This window comes from Emys orbicularis, chromosome 8 (genome assembly GCF_028017835.1).
Source record: "Emys orbicularis isolate rEmyOrb1 chromosome 8, rEmyOrb1.hap1, whole genome shotgun sequence".
In the NCBI taxonomy this organism is placed as follows: domain Eukaryota; kingdom Metazoa; phylum Chordata; order Testudines; family Emydidae; genus Emys; species Emys orbicularis.
In genome coordinates, this window is record NC_088690.1 from 82,680,750 (window position 1) to 82,701,456 (window position 20,707).

The 20,707-nt window shown below is 40.4% G+C and overlaps 1 protein-coding gene across 1 annotated transcript in view; it reads right to left on the minus strand.

Annotated features, from left to right (window-relative positions):
- Positions 1–20,707, minus strand: part of DOCK2 (dedicator of cytokinesis 2) — a 500,992-nt gene that overhangs the window by 89,556 nt on the left and 390,729 nt on the right. Inside the window, exon 30 of the mRNA XM_065410088.1 lies at positions 12,619–12,697. Within this exon, the coding sequence (XP_065266160.1) occupies positions 12,619–12,697 (79 nt within the window). The remainder of the gene's footprint in view (positions 1–12,618; positions 12,698–20,707) is intronic.

A 20,707-nucleotide genomic window follows, 5' to 3' on the forward strand; every position in this document is an offset into this window, starting at 1 on the left:
ATTGTAGGCTGTGTGTATCAAGAAAATGAACAGCAAATACTGTGCTCTGCAAGACATTATTTAATCTCCAATCCAGTTTTGGACTCTTCTCTTACTAGTTTTGTATAGATAGTCAGATACCTCCTTGTATGTTTCCTAACTATGTCCAAAGAACTCCACAGTTAATGGTGTTATACTGGGAATGACATTAGCACATTACATCATACCCAAAAACCTGAAGCAGGAAGTTTATAATGACCTCTCAGAACCTAATCTGCAAATCCATTAGATTCTTAGACCTGAGCAGCTGCCTCTTGAATTTGGGGACAGTTGTAATAATTGGGTCTACGTATTTACCCTAATTGTGAGCTTGACTGTGAGAAGTGAGTGACAGTTTATAAAATCTCACAATAATCTATAACAATAAATGTTGGTGGGAAAAGGTGAAAAGGGGAGAAAGAAAAACTGAATTAGTCCAAACCAAAAGGCCTCCTGATATAACTCAAGGGCTGTGTTAAGATCATGCCTGGAAAACAGGAGAAGTATGAAAATGGAAATCAAGAGACCAAAATTGGTGTGCCAGAAATTGGGTCTAACTGGTGAACAAAATAATGAGGGATAGACTAATCTATCCATCACTGCCTTTTGGGGTCCTTAAAAAGACTTGGGGGGGGGGGAATCAAAGAGAAGAAGGTGTTGTCTGCCAACCAGTGTTGCAGCAAGCTTTACCATGGTGGCTGCCACCCCAACTATCTCCTGGGATCTCAGAATCTACTGGACCACTACTGGGTTTTCATTCTGATCCTGAAAGATGTCCTGTCCAGACCAAACCATCAATGGTAGGGAAATATTACTATCCTCATTTGAAACTGAGGAAATGGAACAAATGGAGCTGAGGAAAAAGAGAGATTAACCCCTGATCTGTTAGTGCCATTTACATTGGCGCTAAACTGGTTCAGGCTAAACTGCAAGTCACCCTGAAGAAAGTAATGCTAATGGTATCTGTTTTGTGGATGCAACCTGTTCAAACAAACATACAGTGTGGACCACATAGTATTTAATATCTTAAGTAAAAGTGGATTTTATCCAACCACTATAAAAACAAACGCTCGTGAACTGGATGGATGGAAGAATCAAAATGATTTGCTCAAGGTCACAGAGAAAGTCTGTGGCAGAGCTCTGAATTGAATTCACATCTCCCAAGACCCAGTCTACTTCCATATTTCAGCAACTGTTTGTGAAGAAAATGAGAACAAGCTGGTTGAGCTAATAGCTGTTTTCCAGCTCTAATTTCTTTGATGATCTGTATTTCTGCCTGAAATGTGTTTCTTCAACATTCATCCAGCCCATGACTGCTTGTTTTAGACTGGTTGGATGCAATCCATCTTTTCTTTTAAGATACTAAAGTACCTTTTCAGACATTTAAAAATGCTTTTATATTTCATTCACAGGAGTTACATATCACAGAAAAGGAGAACTGAATGCTAAGGCCAAAAAAAAAAAAAAAAAAAAGTAAAAGAAGAAAATTATAGATGCTGAATACAGTGCAGCTTACAGTCGCTCTACTAGGAATTTCATGAATACATTCAAAATGCAGGAGAGTCAATCAAGAAGTTAACATATTAAACTCAGTTATGAAATATACTGTCATATGTTTTATCAATCTCTGTATCTAACCTGCAAGTTACTTTCATATCATATCATACCATTCTCTAAGAGTCTGCTTTTAGTCTCCCTCTGTATGTGCCAATTCCATGTAACCTTTCCTAAACTGTTATACCTCCCCCCATGTTCAAACCAAATCACTTGATTTGTTCTTTGTTGATTCCCCCCACCCCATCTCATTAGTGTACCTCAAATAATACACAGTCCAAAAATGAATATATTTTCCTAAACTCAGAAGGGTAGTGATTTATATAATGCCATGACTTCTACCGGAAACTCATGTTTCTGTGCATAAACACATTGCTTTCCAGTTTAACTGCAATACTGAACAAAGAGAATTAACGTGTATTCACAATCTTTGTCCTGTTGTCTATGTTTGGTTTCTGGACTTAAGATCTGATGAATGTTTTTGGTCCCCACTCTCTCCCACTCTGCACTTTATGATCCCCTCATATACCTAATCAATCCTAATCACGTTGAATTTGTTTTCTCTATAGTATGTTTGCTGTGGGGCTGACAATGTTGTGTTATCAGCAAACTTGGCCATTATAAAGATATATACTCCATCTTCCCATTTGCAATTATTCTTCCCCATCTCTTCTAACTCTGTTGTGTTGTTACTTCTGTTGCAGAATGCACATTGCATGCCTCCCCATTGAAATCTGTCCTGTATTTCCATGGCAACTGAGTGATCCCAAATACATAGTGTGTAAACCAAATTTGGTTTCAGGCTCAATTCTGCAGTGCTTGTTCATGCAAAACTCCATGAACTTTGATTGGTGTTACATGAAGGCTCAATATTTGTTTCTTTCCAAAAAGCTGTCATCTTGCCCCTCGACTCAAATAATGGAGCCAACACCTTCTCACTGACTTTCACCAGACAAGATACTCTTGAATACAACTTATATGTTATGGACTACACCATTCCCCAACAATGCTAGAACCTCAAGCAGAAAAGTCTATTTGCCTCTTCTATACATGGTCTCTTCTATACAGACAATTATCTAATTCTTGGCTACCTTATTCACAAAATAATTGGAAAATACCAAATATAAACAACCTGAGATAACCAAGAAGATAGCTCATCACACAAACAGAATTGTGCAGTTCCAAGGCAGGATTGCTTTCTAACTCCTCATATGGATTAACCAACAAGATAGGTGCCTCCTGCACAGCTATGGTGTAAGATTTCAAAACCTCAGTCATAGTTGGTTACATTCAGAACAGGGATCTGGTCAGGTTCACTCCTATTCATCAATTTCAGGTCATCTGACTGTTTAGGGGCCACTGTATTCAGAGTCAAGGACAGTAGATTGTGAAGATCCAACAGACTAGTGATGAAGTGGTCTATCCACAATACCTTATTCCTCCAAACCATCTGTAACTCAACAAGTTGTAAAAGCCTTTGAGGGCAGACAATCTAAACAGATCCTCTGATGTAACAGATGACTTATCCCTGGGACACAAACATAAATGCTTCTTCAGAGCATTTATTTATTTGTATTACTACCATTTTTCTATTCCAAACAGCAAAATAAATTAAGTTGAAGGTATTTTCATAGAAGTCCCAGAGAAGGGGCCCTCAATCTCTGACCCCACAGCCAGGTCTTCACCACCAATCCCCTTCAATTCACAAAACTTCAGTGATATGTCCTATCATAAATATACTCAGTGGACAAAATTCAGGCATGGTGTGGTTGCAACAGCATTGAAGTTAGAGGCCAAAGTTCCCAAAACTCAGTAGGGTTGCCCATTCTTACACTCGGTGCTGATTGTGTCCCAATGTTGTTGTTGTTATTTTTTAAAGATCAAAGGGGTAATATATCCAGAAAAGTGCTACATTTTATAAGTTTGTTTGTGAGGTGGTGCTGCCTCCCTCCTTGGTTACGAATGAGTGTGGGTTTAAATGGGAAAACAATTGATTCATAATCCCTCAGCCTTCTACTCTGTAAGCATGTGTACCCACGGCACTGAGCTTATTACAGCCTAAGGGAGGAAATTTAATTGGGAACCCCTTGATAGAATATAAGCAGCACATCACTGCTAGGTTGTGCATCCTATTGAAGTTTGTCTTTGCAGAGTGTAATATTTTTGGTTTTGACTGCATGGCTTTTCATTTTAATCTTAAACTTTAAAAAGTCTAATCATTGTTCCCTAGATACATCACTCCCTTTTATATCTTTCATTATATACATTGTTATTAATTTTGGTATCATTTCCTGCCTTGCAGGTGGATGCATATTTTCAGTTAAAATGCAATCCTGCCTTTGAATCTCACAAAAAGACCAGCAACCTTATTTCCTCCATTTAATGGACTATATCTCAGTAGTGGAATTCTCCAATGCTTTCACTCTCGACTTAACAGCCTTTTTTGTTTGCTCAATCATTTCACAGTCCAGTTGTTCCGTTTGGTTAGATGGTCTACCACGTAGTCATGTCTATGAAAAATTCTCAACTTTACTGCACAGTGCGTTTAAATGACAAGGACTTTCTCCCTTTTTTCTCTCTTTTTTTGAAGGACTAACAAATCTTATTTTCTTCATATAGAGATATCTTCCTCCTTCACTGCCTTCCAAACAGCCCAAAGCATTTAATAAGATACTTATGTTATTTGCAAAAAAGCTTATAGATACATCTATAAATAATATAGTACCATATTTTTGTCTTCACACACACATGCAATCTTCTATTTTCTCTACTGAACTTATTCCATCTGGGTAATTTTAATAATGCTCTATTAAGGATATTACATTAGCTGCTTTTATACTGGCTCCCAATATTCCTGAATCTAATCTAATCACACTGCACATGTTCAATCCTGTATACTTCAATTGGAACTTTATTCATCCCTTTCTCTTTGAAACCAGAAATTGCCAAGACACACACATCTGATACAAGAGACTGCTTTGCAGAGGAGCTACCGAGTACTAAAACTCTGACCCTTGAACAAACAGGGATAGGTTTTTTTCAGAATAGGAATACATTTTGTTTCTCAAAAACACAAAGGTTTAACTTTTATATTTTTATTTGTTTTTAGTCTTTCCATTATGTAACTCCGCCACTCAGACTCTCAAAGGGGGTGGGTTAGAGCTTGAAGCACAAATCCTATTACTTATTCATAACTCATTGCAACAGCTGGGCATCATTTATAAAATACACCTCAATGCAACTTGCTAAAAAAATTGTATCAAACATGTTATGTCAACAACAGCATTTATAAAGATCAGAATATTTTCTGTATCTCTGAAGATCATGCCATAATTTGAACTGCTAACTAAAATGTACTTGTGACATATTGCAATCACATGCAGCATCTTTCGGGACCACATTCTATATTATGCTCAAAGCATGAAAACCTCTGAAAGCCATTACGTTGAGATGGGCCAGACAGTATGAGCTATAGAATGTCCTTTTGTATCAATACAGTTGATTTGTATTTGTGTGTTCCTAGGGATGGGTTTCCTGTGGAATCTGGAAAAAGATTAGGGGATGATTAATGCAAATCCCATAACACTGGTTATGCACTAGCACACACACACACACCTTTCTGAGAGGGCCATTGATCTGTTACAGGAACGCAGAGGTCAAAGACCCCAACCCATGTAAAGAAATGGCTGAACTGTCCCAATGTGGCTCTGGTTCTTGATCTGAAACCCAATATGAACTGGTAACCAGGAGATTAAACCCAGTTGAAAGATTTGAAAGATTGACACCTACCTCCTATGCTGCAGTTGACAGTGATCCCTGGTAAGCTATTAGTAAGTATGTAGGAACTTTATTAAATATATGTTTTCTCTCTAATGCTTTTGCCCTAAGAATAAATGTATTTGGCTTTATGAAGGCTGGTCGGTAACTGGTATACACTATTGCAACCCCTGGCAGAAGGTTAACCACAGGTGCTGGACCTTGGTCAGACCTGCTAGGAAAATCACACGGAGGAGCAGAGTGACTGAAAGGCTAAACTCCTGGTCTGGAGGGAGGGAGACACGGGTCTCCACCTGAGAGAGGTGATGGCTATGAAGCCTGAAACCTTAAGTGGGTGCACTCAAGGAAGAGCTGGCTGGTGTTGGGGTGTGAGGGAAGGTCAAAGGTGCAGTTAACCCTGAAACTGTGACAGTACTATCCAAAATTACTCATAATGCCACCAATCTGTGGCTGACTGGTTTATAAATACCAAAAGTTATGCTATTTACAAACCTCTTCCGCCTATTCATTCCCATCCCAAAATACTGCACAAGGAACATTATCTCTCAGCAACATTTTTAGCAGACTTTACGACTTCCTTTTTATATATACAGTAAGTGCATTCACATTTTTGATGCAGAAGTGTGTTGCTATTGTATAGTATCACCCGTGCCTAATTTAGTAACACCAAAACTTTATTTTACTCAAACTCTCTTTGTTTAAAAAGCCGGAAAAATGTAAAAGTAAATTTTCAAAGTAATATCTATGTATTTCCCATTATTGAGTTTTGTTTAATTCCCTATTTACTGTAAAACATTCCCCTCCCCCCTGTGTTCTTATAGAGAAACTGGGGGAATTCTGCTCCAGGCATAATTAATAAGCCGTGCATAGTTTTAATGTTTTTGTGAAGAAAAAGCTTCTACTGAAAAGTTGCTGTAGTTCTGCCTTTTACCCACCAGAGGAAGAGAAAGAGCCTGCAGAATCTTCTTCACAGCAGGCCAGGTCAGGAGACAGGGGCTATGGAGAGACAGACAGCGTGGGGTGCTGGGGGGTGGGGTGTCAGACAGGGGCTCATAAGGGCTAGTGAGGGAGGACAGACTGGGGCAAGGTCTGAATAGGAGTGGAGACACAGGTCCATAGGGGGAAGGGAGGTGCAGATCCACATGGTGATGGGGGGAGTGCAGAGCTACATAGGGAGAGAGGGTGTGTGAATGGGGGCACAGAGGCACATGGGGGTGGGGGGGAGTGGGTGTCTGAGTGGAGGTGAAGGGACACATCTGTACAGGGAGTGCAAGGACACATGGGGATAGGGGAGTGGATGTCTGAGTGGGGGTGGAGGAACACATGTACCTGACTAAATGGGAGAGGCTAGGGGTCAGCTAGGGTCTGCATGGGGGAAGCTCCCTAACAGTCCCTCCCTGCCTCGCAAAAAACCCTGTTCCATATTTTTCCCACCCATACTTGGAACAACCCTCCAAGTTCACACCAGGATCCCTCCCAGTAATTATTTCCATCTCCCTCAGCTCCTCCCGGACTTCCCCCCAGCCTTTGCACTGCTTCTGGGGGGTGCAGGAAATATGGTTCTGTATTGTAGTTTAAATGAATTACTACTCAGGGTTCTGTATTAATATGCTTAGTAAGGAATCTACTTGTCAAAATTTATTTTCTGAATCTTATTTTTTTTGTCTGTATTGTTACAGACATACTTGCTGACAGGTATTTTGAAATAAATTACCAAAATAATTGAAACTGGTGTGATTATATTGTGTTATTTTGACAAAGAAAACGTGCAGAATTTTGCAGAATTTCAAAATATTGTGCGCAGAATTTTAAATTTTTGGTACAGAATTCCCCCAGGAGTAATAACAATTCCCACTGATGCTAATGAAAACTATATGACTAAAACTTGTTTGAAATCTTGGGAATAACCAACTTGATTGATGTCAGGCTTCAATCAACTGCCCAATTCTCTGTATCTGATTTTACACCAGTTTGTATATCTATTGCATTAAGGTGGTGATAGCATATAGTTTTTAGCTAAGGATTGGGAACCAGGAATCCAGCTGTTCTATTCCCAGTTTCACCACTGATCTTACTGTGTGATTTTGCTCAAGTCATCTAATATCTTTTTGCTTCAGTTTATTCATCACTAAAATTAATACAATATTTACCTAAATTACAACAAGAATTACAAAAGTTAAGCCAAATACTGATACATTCAGATAAAAGATACTATACGGTGGGGAGGGAATAATTTTTAGCTTTAGATTTTTTGTCAGTGTTGTGTATTAAACAGCACAAAGCACAACGAACTAATGAATGACTAATGACAGGAAGTTTTTAAAGTAAAAATCCGAGTTTTTTCATTGTAAAACAGATGCTGTGTTATGATTAATTAGCCTGCTGATGTTACTTAATTAATTAAATACTAAAGCAAAAACATGCAGCACTGAAACCAGAACACAACGAACAAACTATTAGCTGAATAAACAATAAAAAAAAATCTAGGAAATACCCCAAAGATTAAATCTAAAAACAATGACAGCTGCAGAGGGATCTTCTAAAATATGTTATACCAAGATAGGAAAGTGTCACAGTTTTGTGTGTACACCATTCCCCATCTGTACTGATGGTCAAAATAGAGAAGCTTGCTTCTTTTTCATGTGTGTGGCCAGATTCTTCAAGTGAGGCTGAGACCTACTTTAACAAACCATATCCTTACTATAATGCCAGTTCTGTTCATGGACAATTCAAGCAGGTAGAATGGGCTCAAAAAAACAACAACCTCCCACCACAAAAGCACCACCACAATTAATCTCCTTAGTAGTAGTTTCATTAGAGAGGTCAAAGATTAAACGGAAACAGACATAACCTCTTATTCCCATTTAAGGTGGTTTCTCTAGATCAGAGCTTAGGCACATTGGGCGAGGCAGAGCAGGAGAGTTTGAGTACCCGTATTGTGCGTGCTGTGTGTATAAGCAGTGAACTTCTGGAGCTCGAATGTCAGATTGGCACATTTCCACAAGCTTTAAATTCACTTAAAGAAAAACTTAAGTAGAAAGTTCTTCTGTTTACAGGTATCTTGATAACTCTCAAGAATGGGAAAAAAGCAAAGAAAAAGACTGCAATAGTTTAATCATTGGGTAAAATATTTTCCTCACTTTAACCATTTATGACTTATTCTGGAAAAATAATAGAATGGAAAAATGCCACAAATGCAAGTCACAAAATACTCAACAATGTTACCTTTTTTAAAGGTTTGCATGTTGTATATAAATCAGTCCCAATGATGCAAAGATACACAGTATTTGCAATAATTCAGTGAACAATTCACACTAGTTGTTGGTCAGGAATTGTTCACTTCAAGTATTTACAATTAATTATTTTTGGCGTGTGATTGGTCACAAAATATTGATTCTGATCCCTGACTGCAGAACAAAATTTTAAAATTGCAGATCTGAACGATGAATGACGAAAACTGTAGAAAGTAGTGAAACTTTCAGGACCCCTGAAGATTTTCATGGATACTAAGTAATCATCTCAATATTCACACATAATTAACAAAAGATCCCATGAATAAGAGTGAATCATGAAAATATTAGAGATGATTTTTTCCCCCATTATTCAGTCAGCTCCAGTAAAAACATATTTTTTTACACACAGTATGTAGTGGAGTGCTATTAAATCTGCTGTAAGGCTTATATTCTTTGTCAACAAAAATAAATTGTGTAATTTTCAGGTTTCCACTTCTAAGCCACTTGTGCCAACACTGATGTACAGGATATTCAAAAGAATCAAAGTACTATTTACCATAATTCTGTTTAATCTTTACAAAGCCTCCAGGTATCTGATAAGTAATCAGAGAAGAAACAAGCCCTAATATGGTACTCCTGGGGGATTCTGCGCCAAAAAAATAAAAATTCTGCGCACAATATTTTAAAATTCTGCATATTTTATTGGTCAGAATAACACAATATAAAATCACTCCAGTTTCAATTGTTTGGGTAATTTATTTCAAAATACCTGTCAACAAGTATGTTAACAATACAGACAACAGCAACAAAAATATTCCCCCAGGAGTAGAGAGTTAAAGAAACCTCTATGACAACCCAGTTCCAGCGGGGGGATGTTGGAGGGGGCTGTGTGGGGCCCCCCGAGCCCAGCCATGGGGCACCCCCTGGCCCAGACACCACCACTCCCCTCCCCCCCAGATCCCAGCCACGAGGCATTCCCTGGCCCAGACACCAGCACCCTCAGAGCCTTTACTCCCCCCAGCTTCTTTACTGTCCTGCCAGGTGATGGGGTGTGGTGCAGCCCTTCCTCACCCTTTGCCAGACCAGGGTCTTCAAGGCCCTCTCCCGTCCCCGGGAGAATAAGGATCAAGCAGAGCATGCAGCCTCTAGCCCAGCCAGGCTGTGTGCTCTGCTCACTGCGAGCTGGGCTCTGCAGCGGCTCCTAGTGGCGGACAGCAGCTCTGCAGCCCCAATTCTGTGGGAGGGAACAGGGAATTCTGTGAAATTCTGCATTGCGCAGTGGCACAGATTTCCCCCAGGAGTAATATGGTCCCTGAAGTATACAGTCAGAATGCTATTCAAAACATCCAGGAATGTACAATATTGCCACAAGGGATTTATATGAAATGAGATTACTAGGTTTTTACTGGCTTGACTTTAGTGCTCTCACATTTGACAGATGCAACTGTGTAGTTTAGCAGAATGTTGATGGATGCTCTGTTCTCTAGTTTTCATAGTCTGTTTATTTTGGGAGTTCCCCTGCCCCCTAATACGTTCTGCAATCTGTCACAAATATTTAATTTGCTTTTAGGAAGAACTGACAAAGTAAGCAACACATATATGCCTCAGATTAATCAGGTGATGTGGCAATGATCAATTACAAACTGAAATTAGTGTAGTAGCTTGATGTGCCACTAGGAAGATTAGATCATAGGTTTCATGTTGGGTCAAACATGAGAGGGATTTTCACTAACAAAATGAAACATTTAGGCTAGTGGGAAGAACACACTTTTCTTATTATATCAGTGGTCAGGAACTGTATTAATGTCACAGATGTGTACATGTAGTAAGCTAGAGCTTTTCAAAGATACACAATAAGTAATGAGATAAAGATATTCCCACCTGGAAAAGCCCTATTAAATTTAATAGGAATAAAACTACCAAGGTGATAGAATTTAAGACAGAATTGTATTCCTGCTATAGAATTCCATTTCTCTAAAGTTGCTCATAGAAGCCATCACTGTAATAAGCAAATATTTGTATGAGTTATTTTAAACATTTTATTATAATTGTTATTGTTATTGTTATTGTTATTGTTATTCTTTATTATATTCTCTAGGACTTTTCAAAGGGGCTTACCAGACCTGAACCTGTGATGTGTCCCTTCCACGTTGGTGCTCTATTTACTTTGTTTTGAGTTACCCTAGGGCTGGCCCTTGCCTATTGTATGCAGACATGGAACCTTCATTCCACACAGTGCTGTGTCAACCTGGATCAGGTTCCTTCACCCTTAATATACCCTTTTATACCCCTCTCATGCACTTTCATACCCTTATATCCCTCCTCTTAGTAGTTAATTGTGATTGAGGGGGCTTCTCCTCCAGCAGGGAAGAACACTCCACTGAACTCCTAAAATTGGTAAGCAGGAACTGGCACTTATATATAATATTAGAGACCAGAATCACCAAGAAGCATAACCTTGCAACATTAATAGCAAGTTTAAAATGCACTAACTTTTTTGCCGCCCCAAAAAAAAAAAAAAAAAAGAGTGCCGCCCTCCATAGCGCCGCCATAACACACACCCTCAGCACCCCCCCCCCTCCGCGGAGCGCCGCCGAACGCCCCCGCGGAGCGCCGCCAAACACCCCCCCCCGCAGAGCGCCGCCGAACCCCCCAGCCCCCCACGGAGTGCCACGCAGCCGAATACCACCCCCCCGCGGAGCACAGACAAACACCCCCCCGTGGAGCGCCGCGCCACGCTGCTGAACCCCCCCGCTGAGCGCCGCGCTGCTGAACCCCCCCCCGCCGTCACACACACCTCCCGCCGAGCGCCGCCAAACACCCCCACCGCCGAGCCGCACTGCCAAACACCACCCCCACCCCCCGTGGAGTGCCCTGCCACCCCCACCCGCCCGCGGAGCGCCGCTGTCGAATCCCCCCCCAGCGCCCCCCGCGCGCCCAGCCGCCGAAACAAAAACAACCCACCCCAGCCCCAGCGCCGCCCAACCGAACCCAAAAAAACCCGAGCGCCCCCCCTGTCACTCCAAGATTGGCCGCCCCTTACCAGGTGCCACCCCAAGCACATGCTTGGTCGGCTGGTGCCTGGAGCCGGCCCTGCCTGTAAACACTGAGGAAAGAGCATGGAGGTTTCTCTGAAACCCATATTATGCTGCCAATCAGTCAATGAGCATGCTGCAGCATTATAACTGTATATAATTTCTGCACATAGGCATTTACTTACAACTCCACTTAATACAAAGACGGTGCAAGTGTAATAAATTTTAAAAGCTGTAGTCAATTCCACATTTAAGGGATTTTCTGTCTATGTAAAGAATCAAATTTTATTATGCAGCATTCATTTGCATATGGTGCTGACTTAATTATACTTTAATGTTAGTTTTGAACCCCATAAACCTGTTTATTTGCCCCAACAGAAAGCAAGATGAAGCATACAGTACAGTACTATGCATAAAGTCACCAGCCATAAAAATAACAATTACATTAATATTTCTTCTTCACCATTACAGCACTAAGGCAAAGGTGCTTAAATACTAAAATGAATGAGTGAGATATAAAAATTTAGATAGACCAATTGATATTAAAACAAGTTGTATTTAAAGCAGCTTCTGAAAGAATAAAGGACAGTGCTGGAAACCAAACAAAAGAAATAAAAATCAGGTTAGTGTAAGAATAAAGATTAAAAATAAATGTCTATTGCTGGAATAGTCTAGGAACCAAAACAGATTTGAAGTGTGGTTTGTCTCTGTTTTCTTTTATAGGTTTCCACAATTGCAGCTGAGCGGAATGTATTAACCAATTCCATTGACATTGCACAAGAAGAAACAGAATCCAGTCGGCTCTTTCCTAACTGTGTCAGTTCAGCACAGGTAACACAAGTAACATATAATGAACGGGTATTTAGTTACTAAACCAAACAGATGTGACAATGACTACATGCAGAAAGCACATCTATGTGCTATTTGTACATAATCACTCCTCAGAGGAAAACCACTATTTAAGGAAATCTTGCTCCACAAAAGGGTAGTTAAGTACATACCTGTACTTCAAAATCCATATTCTCCAGAAATTTTTGGTTCATGGTTTCAGCAAATTTGTTGATCGCTCTCAAAAACACTCTAAAAAGAGAAAACAATGGAATAAGTTTATGGATGTAATCTTTGGAATGATATCCTAATCATGTCTGATAGCAATTAAAAGCTCATTTATTTAAAGAATGACAAAACTAGAAGTAGCAGAAGTCACACATCCACAAAATACCACAAACTTCATTCCTTGGAACAGCACGTCATTTAAAATACATTATACTTTGTGAAAGTGTTTCATTCATTATTTGACTGTCAGAAGGTTCCTCAATTATGTTTTCAATATAAAAAATTGGACAATGTTATTTCTTTGTTCTGCTGAACATTACAGTGAACTGTAGAAAACACACAGTATAATAAATCTTTCATACACAATTTACCTTCTATGTGACAGCTATGCTTTGTTACAGAAATGTTATTGCTTTCCTTTCATTGATCTGTCAGCCAGAAATACTCAAACCTTTTGTGATTATAAAGGTGGTTAGCTCATTAAGAATATAAGGTATATTTTCGTAATTAAAATATACAGTGTATAGCTTGTTGATTTTCCTACAGAATCTCATGCTTCCTCACAGTTTCTTCTGCAGGTAGATTGTAATACACACTCTAAATTGACTTAATACATTTTATTTTTTGCAAGAAACACAAAGGTCAGAATCTATTATTGCACACCAGGTCATAACTCGAAGATCTAGGAATGTAGCACCTTTTCCTAGTACAATGCCAGGTTAAAAGTCATATTTGGAAAACAAACTTCCCTACCTATCTCTGTAGATTACTAATAAAACCTTCAAATTAAAAAGTCAGTCAACTGTACCTCTCATTATTTATGATGTTTGTTTATTTTATGCACTTCATTCAGCTTGGAATTTGAAAATAAAGTCATCTGTTTGACTTTAGTTTACACCTAGTTTTTGGTCATTTTAGTGATGTCATTCAGCAATGTTTGGGTTGCAGGTAACATTTACTACTTTAAAAGTATTATGGGAACAGTGTCTTTATTTGGTGCCTTAGTTCTGGTAGACGTGAATCCCTCCTCATCAAGGAATGAATTTAATATGCCCCTCAGTATGATGCAAGGACTGACTTAGGGGTCTCATCTTACACCTCTTTTCTTCTCACCTCACTTTGTTTCTCTATAAGGGTGGGGATACTGGTCTCTTGATGATCTGACAGACCTTGCTGTTTGCCAATAGGAATCACAAAAGGGCAAGTAACAGGACCATCCAGGCAAGGACTTGCACAGTCCCCTGCAGTGGGATGGATTCCAAGGGCTCTCAGTGGGAGCAGGGGTGATTCTTACTCTCTTGCTGACAGTCTACAGGGTTCACTGCCTGACATTGGGGCTTGACGGGGGAAGAGGTACCTAGTCATTTGTGTTAAAAGCAGTATTGTTCTTCCAGTTTTATGTAGCTATTGTTTCAGGACCTCGTGATGATACAGACTGGATTTCTCTTGCACACAGAAAGGGAATTATCACCGTGTTTGCGGTCAGGAAAGATTTCCCACTCCCTAGACCACTGTCCAAGCTATTATGGATGGTTTTGCTGTGGAGCAACCTGCAGAAAGCATCTTGCAGGACCATAGGTCTGACGGGCAGGTGCCCAAGACTCGGGGTAGGCACCAGATCACTCCAAGATGGGCTGTTGGCAGCCCTAGTTAAGAATTGTAGGCAGACAATTTGCTCAGAACAACAGAAATGCATTTTCAAGGTGCATTTATTGTACAAAGACTGTGGTCTTTGTTATTAGGGTTGAACTTGACTGGCCAGAACCCCTCTCTCTAGGAATTGATGGCCATTGCATCCTTTCCCAAGGCAAAGGGCTTGAGAGTAGGAGTGCTACAGACCTCTTGGGGAGGTATATAGGGCATAGGTTGACCCTTACTATCATGCAAAAATACAGCCCTCTCACTATCCCATCCCTAACGTTGGTGGGGTTTTGCAATTTGTAGGTGGCATTCTGGGCATCCTACTGGAGTCCAGTGCATTATGATTCTTTAGGATTTGCAGGGATGGTGCAGTCTGAATTATTACAATTCCCTTTCCCTTTCCCATCAGCTAGCTAACCTAGCTATCATAGGCATCCTGGTCAAGAACTCCCTTCGGAACACTCAACAGTGTGTGGATCTGCATGTTGGGCCCATGTGCCTTTAAGCTTCTGTTGGCAGCCTGTCTGGCACACTTCCTGGCACAGACTCTGTTTAGTACCCTTTCTGGAAGTGGGACTCTGCAGCCCAGCTGCCTTAGGACCCAAGACCAATGCTGAACCCCTTCATGCCTTCACAGAAGCTCAAGCATACCTGCCCCATACTGCCAACTTTGTGGGGCCCTCTAGTTTATAGTTTACCTCAACAGGGACACATGACATATGAAGCAATCAAACAGCCTTTGCACAAGGACTTCTGAAACACCACTGTTTGTTTTAAACAGAGATATACAGATCTAAGTAAAACAATGAACACCAGCTACATCATTCCCTGCCCCAGTTTCCTCATCACTGTTGAGCATTCTTTGAGATATGGATCAGTGTTATTTCAGGGTTCTGCATCCCCTCTATTCCAGCTCAGGGCTTCTCTGAATAAAGGGTGTCCCTGCAGTCAGTACCCTTCAGCTCCAGCAGTCAAAAAGGTTTCCTTCCATCAGGAAATCTGCCCTTTTTAGTCCCTCTGAGTCCCTCCCTAACTTCTTAACGTTTGTGTTTTTAAACAACTGCTCTGATACCTCCAAATCTTTGTTCCCTTCGGGGTATTTTTTCACTCCTTCAAAACCTAGATCTCTGAAGCCAAATTGAAGAAATCTTGTTTCACTTAGCTATAGCCAACCCATTGTTCAGTTCAGGTAAGATCTATTCAGATGTTGATGGTCTTTAAGGACCACCCTATTCAGAGACAGTGCTCAAGAGCCTCTCCCTGTCTCCTCAGCACAAGGAGTAAGAGGCAAGAATACAGTAAGGAAAATAGGGGATGAAACATTCAGAGAGTTCATAATCTCAAAATTAATAAATTGCATATAGGCAAATTACTAAAATTGTCATGCTGTCTAACTTAATTAACTAACCAAGATAGTCATCAAAATAATCTACTTAAAAATGCTTGACAAGACTGTTGGCTGATGATTGTTTTCTTTTTATCAATCGTTTAACAATGCTTAAGAAGGGCTAGGGATGTAAAGGAAAACACAAGGAAAGTGTCTGAAAGATACACTAGAAATGGTTTGTGAGATACTTATTAACCAATTAAAACTACCTGATTATAGTAACATAGTTACAAGGCCTTATACCGTATATTCTGACTATTATTCATCAGTTTCCTTTTGTAGGGCACCCCTTTCACACTCAGAGCCATTTTCATCTGGTACATTGGAGTAACACATTTGCAGGAAATATGCAATATCTTCATGCTGTCAAGTTTGAAATACTTCTCATACATTTGTATTTTGCCTTGAGGGTATCTCTGTTATTGGCATTCAGTGAGGAGACTTGACTTCTATGTCTGGCTCTGTCACTGTGTTGCTGTGTGAACTATGGCAACTAAGAATGTCTAATGCCTCAGTTTCTCCTTTTGTAGAAAAGGAGATATTACTTAACTACCCCAATGGGGTTCATTTGAAGCTAAACTTATGCTTGTAGAGTGCTTTGAGATCCTCAAATCTGATAGTAGAGGCAAGTATCGTTTTAATTATTGTTATCAGTATATTGCATTACAGTGTAGTGTGGACTAATGGACTGACCTTAAGTCTAAGTGAAGAGAAAGTCAAATTCAATCCAGACAAAAGAAAAAAATAGCTTTATTTTAACTGACAGCAGAGAGAAGATGCAGAGAATTAGAGAGTACTTAAAATGCACTTCATACTAGCTGAATTCAGAAATAATTTCAAAAGAAAGACGTACCCTACCATAACTCATGTTACTCTGCCTCCCTGACAGCTCACTGCACCTCTTCTCTTCTCAGAACCTGGATCAGTAGTAGCCAAGTCTGCGTTCAAGATTGAGAATGCTCAAAGGGCAGCATCTCAATTTCCGAAGCAGGATTCTCATTTAATTGAAATGACTTTTCCTTATTAACTTCCCCCTCAGACTCTTAAATTCTTTGGAGATTCCACTGATTTTCATCACTCAGATCCACAAAAACTGTTCTCGGAGGTGTTTATGTACAATAACTTCTCCATAGATATCTGAGAGCTATGAAACATGCTCCTGACAGTATTCAATGGTTTTGGTGTAGGATGGCTAATTAAGACTCTACTCACTGACAATATATATTTCCAGAATTTTTCTCCCATGCCCTGGAAGGCACCGCTTTTACATTACCATTCATATCAACAACTTAGGTCTACAGGCCTGTGGGTGACCTTCATCAAGGCCCAAATTTTTCCTTTGCACCAAGCCAAATAGCTGAGCTTAACTCAGGGGATAAGAAGGGAAGAATCATGCTCTGATGTTCCTCTGTGGTGTTATCTGGACCGGTAATCTGCTAGGTCACTCCAATCCTTGACTCTGGGAGCCAGCCATACCCTGCTCTGCTGTGAGAACCCCCACTCCTGGGCTGTTCACGCACAGCCTCTGGAATGTAAGCTGCTCCTTGGATTGTGCAGCCGAATGACACTAGCCAATATCTTCAGCCCCAGACACAACCCTAGGAACCTCTGCCTTGCAGTGCCCAGTTATGCCTTCTGGACGCTGCAAGCTTATATGAGTTTGTCAATTTAACAAAAGAAATTGATATGTACCAGGCTTGTTATCCCAAGGGGAGTCTCTAGCATGCTTCAAACCAAATGTACTGCTTCCGGTAGAATAAACAAACAGATGTATTAACTACAAAGATAAATTTTAAGAGATTATAAATCAAAGCATAACAAGTTGGATCTGGTCAAATGAAATAAAAGCAAAACGCATTCTAAGCTGATCTTAACACTTTCAGTGACCTTACAAACTTAGATGCTTCTCACCACAGGCTGGCTGGTTGCCCTTCAGCCAGGCTCTCCCGTTTGATCAGCGCTTCAGTCGCTTGGTGGTGATGTCTGTAGATGGAGGTGGCAGAGAGGAAGAGCATGGCAAAGTCTCTCCCTTTTATCATGTCCTTTCTTCCCTCTTGGCTTTCCCCGCTCCTTCAGAGTCAGTCCCAAACTGATCAAAGGAAGGGGGGTGACTCACTCGAGAGTTCAACAGATCCTTTTGTTGCTGCCTAGGCCAGTGACTTATGTTCCTGTGAGGGTGGGCTGGGTTTGTCCCATAAATGCCCTGATGAGGTGTGAACTGCCTCTCTGCTCTTGGAGAGTTTTTGCCTGGGCTTGTTTCAAGCCATGAGGACACATTTTCAGCCTCATAACTATATACATGAAATTGTAACCTATAACATTACTGTAACAACAATTCTCAGTGCACCATGAGCCTTCTAAAGACACCCAGCACGACAAACTTTGCATTGGATACCACACAATCATTTTACAAGGATGAATATGGGGGTGCTGGGTGTTCCCCCAAGGCACAGAGTGTCATACATGACCCTCAGTTTGTAAAGTAACAATGAAGTCATTCCTCAGCTACTTCTGCCACCTTGAAGCTTCAGTAGCTCCAGCTGCTCTTGCATCCCCAATTTGCAATGGCTATGTCTGGTAGATACACACACCATTGGATCTATTGGTCTCATCTATGTTCCAACTGAACTCTGAGTGGCAAAGTGTTGTAGAACAGGCAGGGGATTCACATCTACCACACAATGGCCCTTTTCTTCCCCACTGCTGTGTGCTCTGTCTGGGGACCTCTCCAACTGCAGGATTTAGGCCCTAAATGTTAATAGCCCTCTCTAAGCAAGACATAAATATTCTAAACACATAATCAAATGATAGTCATATGTTGAGACCTCTGTAACAATGCACCTTTTGCTCCTTCCTTCCAACATTTGACCTGTGAAGTTAACAAGTGGTTTATTTATTATAAAGAATAATGTATAGATATTTAAGCACAATTGAGTCTGCACATCAGATACTGAGATGTCTATCCTAAATGGCCTAAACTGGATCTGCGAATAACTGCATGCAACACCAGGGACTAGCCTGAAACTCTATAATTCTCCTAAAGATTGATTTTGGACTGTGTCTTTGACAGAAACTGGACCACAGGGGCTGAGAGGAACAAAGGAATATTTCCCTACTTATAGGCACCACTTTGTTTATCAACTAAATACAAAATGCAAAGTACTCTAAAGCTATTACTAGAAGCTGAAGAATCTCCATTTAATCTGAAAATCTGAACATAACCCCATCTTTAGAAGTGTAAATCATGCATATGAGAATCCAATTATTTAATGGTTATCATTCACCTTCGGGCAGCTTGGCAGAGTCAGCCTCTTAACTTCCACTTCTGGAACTTGCTTCTGGGATACAAGGCCATGGCCAGAATTTTAAAAAATGAGGTCCTAAAGTTCAGCTTGAAGTCCATACATAGGCAACTAGATAAGGGGACTGGTTTTTCAAAGTGCTGAGCACCCACCGGGTCCCGTGGTTAACACTACTTAAAATCAAGCCACTTATTTAGATGCTTATATGTGGATTTAAAAGCTGAAAGTTAGGGCACTTTTAAGATCTTGGCCCACATCTAAATATTTCCTTTAAGAACATCCCCAAACTTGAGACATGATTTTATACTTTTACTAAAGACTGGAAAGGGATTTCTGCCTGCCACTCATCAAGCCTTTGTAAACATACTCCATTCCTAGTGGGGTCGGCTTCCATGCTAGAGTTAATATTTCAAGTGTTTTTAAGTTAGCAGACCTATATTAGAACTGGAGAGTTCATTGTTGTATGCAGTGTTGTTGTAGCTGTATTAGTCCCGGGATATTAGAGAGACATGGTGGGTGAGGTCATATCTTTTATTGGACCAACTTCTGTTGGTGAGAGAGACAAGCTTTCGAGCTTACACAGAGCTCTTCTTCAGGTCATTGTTTGCATTCTGGCATAAGCAACCTCGATGCCCAGACACAGGCTGAATTCATTCAGTTCAGTATTTATTAGTATCAAAACTTTGCTATATCTTACCAAACTGTGTAATCTATAATGATACAAAGATCTTTGTAGATGTATTGGCAATCAGGTGCAATACGTACTGGATAATCTGAGCGAGGGGAAACAATGTTCTTTTTGTACTGTTCACTAAAAGATCATATAAAGAAGCTGGAAGACTTTTGTTATCACTGAGTTTGAAAACCCACTGAAGAAAAAAAAAAAAAAAAACCACTTTGAAAACACAGGGCTCATTCCTGAAGACCTTAATCACATTCCTCTGGAAGAGACCCATATTAGGTCCAGGCAAGTCTGCTTAAACCAAAATCATAAAGAGCACTTGGCTTTGTGCATGGCACACACCATAATGTTTTTATCCCGATGACTCGTGTGGCCTAGGAAATCAAGATCAGTTTTGTTATGTTAAGACTGAGTATACATCAAGCTTAAAAAAAAAAAAGATTTTAAAGGAGTCTTGGTAGCTTTAATTTGGCTGACAGCAAATGCAGAAAGCTGTCCAATCAGCACTTTCATCAAACAAATCCCAGCTCTAGCAGCCAAAGTGGGTATGGAGAGAGTTGTCATGCTCATGCTCACTTGGTTCAATGAAGTTGCTATTTTGAGGATTTCTTTTGAGCTTTGGCTGATGAAGCCTTACCAATATGACTATGCACATAGATCAGAAACAAGCAGGGTTCAAAAAAGTAGTCTCAGATTCAGACTTTTAGATCAAAAGGGACCATCCTGATCTAGTCTGACCTCCTGCACATTGCAGGCCACAGAACCTCACCCACCCACTCCTGTAATAGACCCCTAACCTCTGGCTGATTTACTGAAGTCCTTAAATCATGATTTAAAGACTTCAAGTTATAGAGAATCCACCATTTACACTAGTTTAAACCTACAAGTGACCCATGCTCCATGCTGCAGAGGAAGATGAAAACCCCCAGGGTCTTCGCCAGTCTGACCTGGGGGGAAAATTCCTTCCCAACGCCAAATCTGATGATCAGGTGGACCCTGAGCATGTGGGCAAGACCCACTAG